At 40.9% G+C, this 10,904-nt stretch overlaps 2 protein-coding genes across 4 annotated transcripts in view; both read right to left on the bottom strand.

The window, feature by feature from the left end:
* Window positions 1-489, bottom strand: part of LOC134435063 (procathepsin L-like) — a 2,263-nt gene extending 1,774 nt beyond the window's left edge. Inside the window, exon 1 of the mRNA XM_063183820.1 lies at window positions 1-489. This exon is cut by the window's left edge and continues 89 nt beyond it. Coding sequence (XP_063039890.1) covers window positions 1-191 — 191 coding nt within the window. The 5' untranslated portion in view covers window positions 192-489.
* Window positions 490-1,372: 883 nt separating this feature from the next.
* Window positions 1,373-9,441, bottom strand: LOC134435060 (procathepsin L-like). Of its 3 annotated transcripts, none has more exons than XM_063183813.1 (8): window positions 9,341-9,441; window positions 7,726-7,826; window positions 7,481-7,623; window positions 6,852-7,055; window positions 6,162-6,353; window positions 4,146-4,308; window positions 1,752-1,857; window positions 1,373-1,477 (listed from the first exon to the last, which is right to left on the bottom strand). In XM_063183813.1, exons 2-8 carry the CDS (start codon window positions 7,823-7,825, stop codon window positions 1,378-1,380), a joined length of 1,008 nt encoding a protein of 335 aa, XP_063039883.1. In that variant the 5' UTR covers window position 7,826; window positions 9,341-9,441; the 3' UTR covers window positions 1,373-1,377. The 3 variants fall into 3 exon arrangements, with proteins under 3 accessions (XP_063039883.1, XP_063039885.1, XP_063039884.1); XM_063183815.1 differs by having other exon boundaries at window positions 9,376-9,421; XM_063183814.1 differs by lacking the exon at window positions 9,341-9,441 and adding an exon at window positions 8,795-8,903.
* Window positions 9,442-10,904: the final 1,463 nt, after the last annotated feature.

Raw genomic sequence — 10,904 nt, 5'->3', positions numbered from 1 at the left:
ACCACCAAGAACTTCATGTTGCCAAACTCAACACAACACTGTAAGAGCACACACAGGACCAACACCAACAGCACACAGGACCAGCTAGTGTCTTGCCCAGCTATGCGCCTGCTTTTTATCCACTGGTCACTGGCCCAAGACAAAGTCACCTGAAAGCCAGCACTCCAGGAACAAACTCTACTGTGACGCATCAGCCACACAGTCAGGTGCTGCTAATCAATGGGGTACTCTGATATGAGCACTGTTGCCTCTGCTTGTTTGCTTATGCGTTTGATAAACATGTTTGGGTTTCCTGTTGAGAATTATGTAACTGTGTAAACACAATTGATCCACCCAGGGTCGGATCAATGCACAAGTTAGATATTGCTGTAGCCTAATAGTTAATTTAAGACGCTTCTGGGAATCTTCAGATATGTTACATTACATTTTGGCAGATGCATGCTTTTATCCAAAGCAACTGACAACCGTGAACATAATCACAACATTCAACACTTGCAGATACATTATTACATTACATTACATTGCACTTAGCTGACACTTTCGTTTTATTCAAAGCGACTTACAGTTATTATTTTTCAGGGTATTGGTTACAGTCCCTGGAGCAATGTGGGGTTAGGTGCCTTGCTCAAGGGCACTTCAGCCATGGATGGAGATGTAGGGAGTGGTCAGGTGGGATTCGAACCTGCAACCCCTACATTGAAAGATCAACTCTCTAGTCCTCCACTAGACCACAGCTAGGCCACGGCTGCCCCACTGCACAGGAAACATACAGAACAATAAGTGCAAATGCCAAGTAGGGTTACTGTTTTTTTATTTTAAGTACATTAGCAGAGGGTTAAGTAGAATAGACACACACATGCAAGCAAACGCATAAAATGCCTTTGAGCAGAGATTCTTATCCTTTTTACATTGAGTTTCATGTTTTTCAGTGCAGAGTGGCCCAGGCCTCGTGACATACTGTCACTGTATACATGGGGCTGGGGGTTGGAGATGCACAATGTCTCCAATGTCTTCAGTTGATAATGTATGCAGTTCCACGGCCCTCGCAGTCCACTAGTGCAAAATTTAAAGTATTCCCTCTAAACCATACTTGCTGGTTGAATGGACAGTGCGGGATGTTTCTTACACTTGAACGACAACCTCACTGGGGTAATATCCCACACACCTGTCCAACTACAAAGGTGTGCAAAAGCACCTTTTTTGACATTGTTGGGTTAATAAAAATATCTCAACTCCTCCACTGTTTCGCTGCTTCAATTCCACTGTTGGTTGTGTTCTTGATCACATTTCTGGGTAGGAGGCATACTATATTTCTGGGTAGGAGGCATACTATATTTCTGGGTAGGAGGCATACTATATTTCTGGGTAGGAGGCATACTACATTTCTGGGTAGTAGGCGTAGGTTGCAATATCACACTGGTTGCTCTTGTTCCTTGACATCCTGATGTAGCCACTATCTCCCCAGTTGGTGTCCCAGCTTCAGAAAACAAAGCACACACACACACACAACGGTTAATGTGACTGCAAAAACAGTAGGCTCAAAGTTTTTATTGTAATTTCTTAGGCCTATGTCAAAATGGACAAAATAGAATAGAATAGAATAGAATAGAATAGAATAGAATAGAATAGAATGATAGAATACCACCACAAAGTGCAAAACAATGACACAATATAGCATGTTGTTTATCACTATATATAATATATCAAATGACTGCACTAGAGACAAAGGATCTCTTTAATCACTAGTGTACCTGTTCTTCACCAGCCAGTAGTCCTGCCCACCTTCACTTCCGTAGCCCACCACCAGCATGGCATGCAGACTTTTAGTTTGGCTGCACAGGGGCTCATCATAGATACCTTTGCAAACCAGTTTTCAATTATTGATTAGTCAATTATCCATTCAATTATGTGTATATGAGTAATCGGTTACTGCACAATCAATCAATCAACCAACCATAAACCCAATTAATCAATGTTATGTAATGATGTATTTTGTTCTGACCGTGTGTGTGTGTGTCTGTGCAATATGGTTCTTAAATATGGGCAGTCATGGGTGAGCGGTTAGGGCGTCAGACTTGCATCCCAGAGGGTGCCGGTTCGACTCCTGATCTGCCAGGTTGGTGGGGGGAGTAATCAACCAGTGCTCTCCCCCATCCTCCTCCATGACTGAGGTACCCTGAGCATGGTACCATCCCACCGCACTGCTCCCCATGGGGCGCCACTGAGGGCTGCCCCCTTGCACGGGTGAGGCATAAATGCAATTTTGTTGTGTGCAGTGTGCAGTGTTCACTTGTGTGCTGTGGAGTGCTGTTTCACAATGACAATGGGAGTTGGAGTTTCCCAATGGGCTTTCACTTAATTGTGATTGACTAATTGGCCGTTCCGAGGCATAGTAAATTGGGTGTAAATCAACAGCATTCCAAATGAAGATTCTACGCGCATTTAACCCATTGATGCCTGATGTTGTGTTGCGCAACATTGGCCCTGGCGCCTGGAGCTGCATTATGCAACATTTAGGCTCATGAGATCTGAGACAAATGTATTAAAAATCTTTGTTAGTTGAGATGAATGAACACATACTACTGAAAGATGAGGGTCTTAGCATTTAACCCTCAAGCGACCGGCCTGTTTTTGCGACTAATCTGACCGAGCGGGGTCATTTATGACCCCAAGGAGTTTATATAGAAATACCATTATATAAATTATTTTTTGGGGTTCATTCAAATTTATTTACATCTTGCACATACTTGTCCATCATCTAAAGCAAAAATATGTGAATTTGAACATTTTATTGTTTTGCTAAAAATTAGTCAAACTTACATACGTATATGCTAAATATGATGTATGCCCTCATTTGCATATGTAAACATCAAAATACAAAAAACATCCAATACATTTTTTCCTTCTCTCATCATCAGTAATCAACTGAGAAAGTTTCAGGGTGATATCTATCATTTACATTTTTTAGCCTATTCACTTGTAGTAGTCTTACCATAATAATACAGTATATTTATGCTAATTATGGAAATTGCTCAAAGTGAAACTTTGGCAAACCAAGCAAAATTCTATCCATTAGGCCCATAGATGATATTTCTTCAATAACAATTTAGGGTACTCAACATGGGTTCATGAAATCACAACATCAGAGAATATGGTAATTTACATAGACAAAACCATGTCTCAAACATATAACCTTATGCACACTCAAAATTTCTCTGAAACTTTTTCTGGACATTGTAGCTGTGAAAATGTGTCTTCCATATGTATTAGAGCAAAGAAATGATTCAACTGATGCTTCAGCCTTTGTATAGCCATATAATAAGGAAAATTCTAAAAACGCCATTGATTTCTACACTGATGACTTGTTTCCTCCCTCTTTGTTCATCAGGATGACTTCCATTTCATATTCTCATCATGTGTCTAGGACCTCTGTGCCATGATATCAACAAATATGAAGCAATAACAGAAGAAATGCTACCTGGGTGCCCTCACAATATGCTTTGTTGGCTATCGCAGGAGTGCCCTATTTATTAATACAATATATTATATTTAAATACTATAATGTTTATATCATGAATATTTTAGGTCTGCTGACCATGGCCTGTCCAAAGACACAAAATACAAAAACCAGAGTTTGAAAATTACAACAACAACGGACATTATAATGTTGAGTATCTCATGGATCCTCTCGGGGTCATAAATGACCCCAGAGGTGTTTTGATTATAAATCCTATATAGATGGTCCAAATCTCACAAAAATCATTCACAACATGCGCAACATATGTATTGACAAACTCCTAGAAGGACAAGTTTTTCTGATGAAAATTGCAGAAATGGTGTATGAAAATATGTGCCCGGGGTCATAAATGACCCCAGTTGGTCGCTTTAGGGTTAAATGCAACTTGGTGCATATTTTTATGTGCTTCAGAAGTTGGGATATTTAGGTTTTTATAGGCTGAGGGCTGCTTTTCTTAAAAAGGGCTCAGGCATTCAGCACCCTTTTTTGCAGTTGCCTTAGGCGTCAATGGGTTACGTGGTTGGGGTGGCTGTGTTTGCAAAGACGTTTCATTCCTGTATATATCTCGCCCCACTGAGTTTTTGCAGTTTTTGTGCGTATGTGTGTATGTGTGCTTGCATTCACCCACCAGACTCATATTCATAGAAGGACTGGACAACATCGATGGCTATGGTGACAGGACCCACGGTGGCCACTACCTCCTGCAGAGCCAGCTCATCTCCGTGTGGGACAGTGACATACCCGTCGCACTTCGCGCCCACACCGGATGGGTCAAAACGACAGTCGGAATCCTGAGGTGGAGTTAAATATAGAGTATGCACACAGAAAAATGTGGTGACCATATTTCAGACTCAGAGTAAACTTTATATAAATCCAGATAGAGTTTTTACAATACTGAGGAGGGTCAAATTACTCTGACAGTCAGACGTCAGTGTAAACTTCTGTAAGTGGCCAGTGTAATTTCAACTCTACAGCTCTAAATATTTTGACAGAATTAGCATTAACTCTGAAAATGTTATACTGACCAACTAACTTAACTAACTGCTAACCAGTACACAGTGTTGGGAGTAACGAGTTACAAAAGTAACTAATTACTGTAATGCATTACATTTTTGAGTAACTCAGTAATGTAACTGATTACAGGGGAAAAAATCGGTAATATGTCCTCGTTACAATGCAAGTAACTTGCACATTACAACGCATTTTTTTCACCTACATTTTGTGTGGGTATTTTGTTTTCTTTATACAATGTTCACGGATCACCGCAAGATCAGCTATTGCATCTGATAGTAGGCCTACGTCCGCGCAGAGATTTTAAAGTTCCACGCAGAACATTGCTTCCTCTTTCACGCTTCGTCTCTCGAAATGGCAGGCTGACAAAGGATGACCGATCCAGAAGATCCAGCTTGCTCGTTTTCAAGATGGGTATATGCCCACTACTTTGACTTCATTGAAAATAAGGACGCCAAGAACATTTCAGTTAAATGCACACTGTAGGCCTACTTGAAACCCAAACCGCGTTCCACGTCGAAATACAATTTGACGATTTGAAGAGGTGCCATAGCACCACCAAATTAGTCAAGAAAAACCGGCGCTGGTGTGCATGGTAAGGTGTGGTAAGAAGAGAAAGGATTAATCATTGTATTGGTGAATCAATATTGTATGTGGGTAAGATGCAATTCCTGAAAATGTTGGTTTTCAGTCTGCAGGCTTCCAAAACGACTTGTGGATGGCAGGTGAAAGTCATGCCACCTCATAGATTTGCACTTTAGATGGCCAAATCCTTATTTCCAGTCATTTTGGCTAAAGTAACTAAAAGTAATGCAAAAGTAGTGTAATGCCTTACTTTTAAAAAAAAAGTAATGTTGTAATGTAAGGCATTACTTTTAAATGACGGTAACATGTAATAAGTAGTGCATTACCGTTTTTGAGTAACTTTCCCAACAGTGTCAGTACACACACTCACTGCATGTCTAGGAGTCTGCTGATTCTTTAATGAATATGATTCTACTGCCATCTATTGGTGAGGTTTTGCATAACATCAATAGTTGCATACTTATAGGAACAGACCACCCTTTTTTGATTTTCACATATTTGCAGTATCTCCAAGCATTATTTATGAATGTGCATCAGTTTTGTTGTGTTTCCAGTGCCTCGTTTAACAGTACAGTCAAATTAAGCATAGCAATGCAAGGCTATGGTTCAAAATAAAACATCATCAAATGTACTTATAAACAACTTTAAAATGAATATAAAATTCAGCAGAGTGTAAAACAGCAATTTAATTTTGATCTCTTGTGGCTTGATGCTAAAGATACTAGTTACTTCCAGTGATTATGGTAAGATATGCTAATAATTATGATCCAATAAGTACTTAAAACGCTGAGAAGAAAAGTATATGCACATTCATGAATAATTCTGAGAACTACTGCAAATATGTGAAAATCAAAAAAGGGTGGTCTGTTCCTTAAAGGTGTTGTCGCCTGCTACCATTTGTAAATGAACGCTAAGTAGTTTTTCACCCTTCCTCGAAACAGAATTTCAGTTTCAATTATTCATTACTTTGTATGTGGAAGATACTTCTCGATTCAGTTTGCAATACTGCATGGGCTATTACTGTACTTGTGAAGTTAGGATGCAATACCTTTCCCTCATATGGGTAAGCATCCTCCGTGTCTATACCACCATTGTCGTGGACATACGCCAGGGCTTCATACATCCAGCCTCCATTACAGCCCTCAGTCCCATAGGGTTTAGAGCAGTCCACCAGCTGCTGTTCACTCAGGGAGGGCAGGTAGCCATGTTTTATACAGGTGTGGGACTCAAGCGCACCTGCCTGAAGAAGAAGAAGAAGAAGAAGAAGAAGAAGAAGAAGAAGAAGAAGAAGAAGTAGAAGAAGAAGAAGAAGAAGAAGAAGAAGAAGAAGAAGAAGAAGAAGAAGAAAGAATAAGAGGTTTACACATCAGCACACCTGATCTATTCTTTAAATATGTACAGACATGAAGATATGGTAGGCCTACAGACAAGATAAGAGTGCAAAAATAACAGAACAACTGTGAAAAGATCCAGCCGCTTTCATATTGTATGTTCCATAGCATTGTGTGATAGCAAATTACTCTTGCAATTGCTATAGAGAGTATCGATACATTATATCAGGATATAATTACTATCACGTGGGACTATAATATTGATATTTTTAGCTCTGCTTGTTTAAATTGTTTCGCTGCACCTTTGACCTTGTTACTGTGTTTTAAAGGCAACTGAACAAGTCTTGGAAAATGTGGAAATATGATGACCAGCAAACAACATTGACAGGTCCAAGCTTCTGACTTACTGTACTGAAAGCCCAGCAGGATCCACAGCTACCCTGCATCTTCACAGGTGTCACACAGTTCTCTTCCCTCCAGTCTACTGCTTCTGGTAGCTTAGCGCCCCCTCTCTGTCGAGAGCTGTACGTACGCTGTGGGGCCATGACTTTGGTGTTGTTGAGGAGCATGGCACTCTTATGAAGGACCATGTTCCGCTGCTCCTCGTCATCCTATGGCACATCCAGGACAACAGGTGAAGAACTGAGTTGTGTATTGTTAGGCCTATGTCATCTCAAAGCTCAAAATCAAGAGGTCAAGGTTACAACTTTTCAGAGTGACCTTCATTGGGGTCATTGTCAGTTTTCACATAAATTTCAGTGAAAACTGACAATAAATTGTTATTGTATCTAAATTGTATTGTATGTATAATACAGTAGCCTTTTTGCGCAGATGACCCCGGTGGGCCCGTTCACTCCTTGTTGAAAAGACTCAACTACATAATAACTACATTGCTATGACACTAGAGCTGAACAGATTAAGACTTGGTCATTTCAATTGAAAAGTTTTCAAACTTTCAATTGTTAAGGGGAAGGCTATGCAACAACATTTTTTTTGCTCAATTTATTTGCTCTAGGCCTAAGTTATTCAATCCTACCATGTCTGAGAGGTGGTTCATGCCCCTGCGGTAGGTGCTGATGCCCTGATCAGCCAGGATGTTGTGGGCCAGGACCCTGCGACGGCTGGAGAGCCAGATGTCTTTACGATGAGCTTCCTCTTCAACTGTGTGATATTTCTTACCTAAATAAAAAATAATAAAAAACGTTCTGCCTTACTATTACCTGTAACAACTGATTCGTTTCATGGTGATATGTTTCAAAGAACATCAAAAATCCGTCTCACCAAACTTGAGTTTCCAAGCGTGGAACTCCAGGTCCTCCAGAGAGATGCTGGCACAGCTCACCACTGCCAGACAGGCAGCTGCTATGATGTACAGCTTCATGCTGCAACAAACAAATGAATAACCACAATTTCACACAAAAATCAAAGGTTGTACCCATTCACTGGGTCGTTCGGTATACGGTATATTTAACTTCCAAAACACGCCTACTGAATGCCTAAGCCAGAGGTAGGCAATTAGCGGCCTGGGGGGCAAATCTGACCCGCCATCAATTATAGCCTACCTGGCCCGTGAGATGGTGATTTATTTTTTTTAAATATATTTTTCAAACTCTTGTTTCATTACAATTTATCTTAAATACAGCAATTGCACAGATAGGTAAGGTAACAGGTAGAACATCCTTGCAGCCCGTTTAGCCTACTTGATGCACAGGTTGGAACAGTAATTGCCATTGCTGCACATAATCTTATGGAAAATAAAGTGTCCTGTCTCCCTCTTGCAATGGACAAGGTGAAAAAAAAATCATTACATAAAAAACATGCAACGTGCTTGTAAATATCAGCATTAATTAGTGTTAGTAGTAATAGTAGTAGTAGTATGGTGGCTGATTCAGTGTGATGACAAACAAGACAAATGGCAACCAATGCCACCGCCTCCGAACATGTCTTATTCAAATGATTCACACAGTCATATTATGTAGATTGTAGACAAAGCACAGGAATTGAAACAAAGAATGGACCATGCTGTGTCCTTCCTGAAAATATCACACATACGGTAGAATTATGTCAGTATAATATAGACAGATAAATATTAAACCAATCCATTGTCCATTGTCCACATGTGAATTGGAGCCGGAAAAAAAAGAGATGGCATACATTTGTTTGAGAATGAAACCTGAGAAGGGCAGTCTTATGACAAAAAAACACGTTACCCTCCTCTTCTCTACTGCAAATTCACATAACCAACCACCAACAAATAGGAAAATATCTCTGGATTTGTGTTCACATGTGTGTTCTTCAGAGTTTGTAAGGATATGGGTGTATGGAAAAGAGCAAATGTAACATCCTTTACCTGTTTAAAAGTGAAACCTGTAAGGTTGGTTATACAGTACAGCTTCACCGGTAAAATGTCATTAAGTGTTAAATCCCCAGCTCTTCTGTCTGGACACTGATGACAAGTGAAAGAGGATCTCTGCTGCCTTAGCTCTGTAACATACCAGGAAATCACTGCCCTATAACAATTATTTCCTGGTGTGCCCAATGGTCCAATGGTGAGAGAGCTTGACAGGGCTGGAAGGCTTCCACAGTGGAAGACAGAAGTAAAAGTGAAAGTATGGCCAGGTGTTGGCACCTTCGTGGTTAGGTGACGCTGTTTTAATCAGTGCCACTGTGTGTGTGTGTGTGTGTGTGTGTGCGTGCGTGCGTGCGTGCGTGTGTGTGTGTGTGTGTGTGTGTGTGTGTGTGCGTGTGTGTGTGTGTGTGTGCGTGCGTGTGTTAGGCTACTATGTCTGTGAAGATTCTCATTCATTCAGATTATGCTAGACGAAAAGAGCACAATTCAATTCAACCACTTCAGTTGCATTCAACTTTGTACATTGTCATATTGCATCCAACTTACTTTTGTGTTATGCAATCTGGAGATGTGAAGAATACCTTGAGCTGAAGATGTCCTGTAAAGAAAAAAAGCCCTGCTCTGGTCTCTCTCCCCCTGCGTTCTAAATCTATCAGCCCTGGATCTGTTATTAATACTGTTTGTACAAGAGGAAATCACTGACTCTCACTTTCAGTTCTGTGTTTAAGTCAGACCGAAAGTTCACAAAAGACCCACCTTCTTCTTAGCCTTAGCAAAAAGTTGGCGACAGATCAAGTTCAGACTACTTTATTTGGAAAGGGGGGGGTGTGTGAAAATATATAAGTGCATTGTCTTGCAATGCCTTCAATCTAGTGTTTCTCAACAGGGGCTCTACAGCCTGCAGGTCAGAGTGCTGCAGGTGACATTAGGGAGCCCTCGTGTGGCATTGAGAAGGAGACAGCTGAGAGTTCAGTTGCAATTGGGGTGCATTAGTCTATTTTGTTTTACAAGGGGGACATTGGCAGGCTTATGATGAGGTCAAGGGGGCGTTGGGAGGCTAATGATACAGTCCAGGGGGTGTTTGTTAAAAAAAGGTTGAGAACCACCGTTTTAATTCTATATATCAGCTGAAATTACCAAAGCTTGAGTGTTGCTGCTGACCTACAGTAAAGATATGAAATGTATAGGGTGCATTTCAAGCCAGTTGCATGAGTGTTGTCCTTGTGCTATGTAAGGTTGACTTTCAGAAGTGGCTGAGATATGCAGTTTTTGCTTTGTGCACAAAAGCAAATTTACTTCCTTAATTTCATTTTACGGTATGATGAAAGGTCAATTTTTAATTTCCTAAATTACTCTGTGAAACTGGTGTTAAGGTAACTATCAGATTTTGTGGGTGCCATGAATAACCACCTTTATTTAAGCTGCCTTTCCATGTAATATGAACTTTTGTAAGTATGGAAATTGTCTTATTGGCCATTATACTGTATATGGGAAATCAGGGACACAGTAGGGTGCAAAGATAATACCGCTAATCTATCTTGTGCATTTTATGAACATGCCCAAAGTGTAGGCCTATATTTCACCAAAAGCTCCTCCTGAATGTCTGCCTTCTTCCAGTCATGGGTAATCAGTTAGAGCGTCAGACTTGTAGCCCAAAGGTTGCCGGTTGGACACCCGACCCACCAGCTTGGTGGGGTAGTAATTAAAAAAAACAGTGCTCTCTCTCCCCCACCCTCCTCCATGACTGAGGCACCCTGAGCATGTTACCGTCCCGTCGCAATGCTCCCTTGGGCCGCCATTGAGGGCTGCCTCCTTGCACGGGTGAGGCATTAATGCAATTTCGTTGTGTGCAGTGTTCACTTGTGTGCTGTGGAGTGCTGTGTCACAATGACAAGGGTGGTTGGAGTTTCCCAATTGGGCTTTTTTTCCCTTCCTTGTTGTTGACCACATCCTCCTCCTCTCTCCTCCCCCTCCTCCTCTCTGTCTCCTAGAAAAGGAAGCTACAGGGAGAACATGCATGACAAGTGTTCCCCTTGTGGTATTGGTAGGTCATGAGCCTTTATCCGAAACCATCTGGAATAAATATGGACCATGGACAAACATTGCAATA

Source organism: Engraulis encrasicolus, chromosome 19 (genome assembly GCF_034702125.1).
Source record: "Engraulis encrasicolus isolate BLACKSEA-1 chromosome 19, IST_EnEncr_1.0, whole genome shotgun sequence".
Classification (NCBI taxonomy): domain Eukaryota; kingdom Metazoa; phylum Chordata; class Actinopteri; order Clupeiformes; family Engraulidae; genus Engraulis; species Engraulis encrasicolus.
Note: the sequence above shows the minus strand (reverse complement) of the source record. Positions and strands in the feature narration are given on the sequence as shown.

Coding starts and splice junctions, on each gene's coding strand:
- LOC134435060 (XM_063183813.1), bottom strand. CDS start 7,825: ATGAAGCTGTACATCATAGCAGCTGCCTGTCTGGCAGTGGTGAGCTGT. Junction 1,858..4,145: donor CTTCTATGAATATGAGTCTG/GTGGGTGAATGC, acceptor TGGTTTGCAAAG/GTATCTATGATGAGCCCCTG. Junction 1,478..1,751: donor TACTGGCTGGTGAAGAACAG/GTACACTAGTGA, acceptor TGTTTTCTGAAG/CTGGGACACCAACTGGGGAG.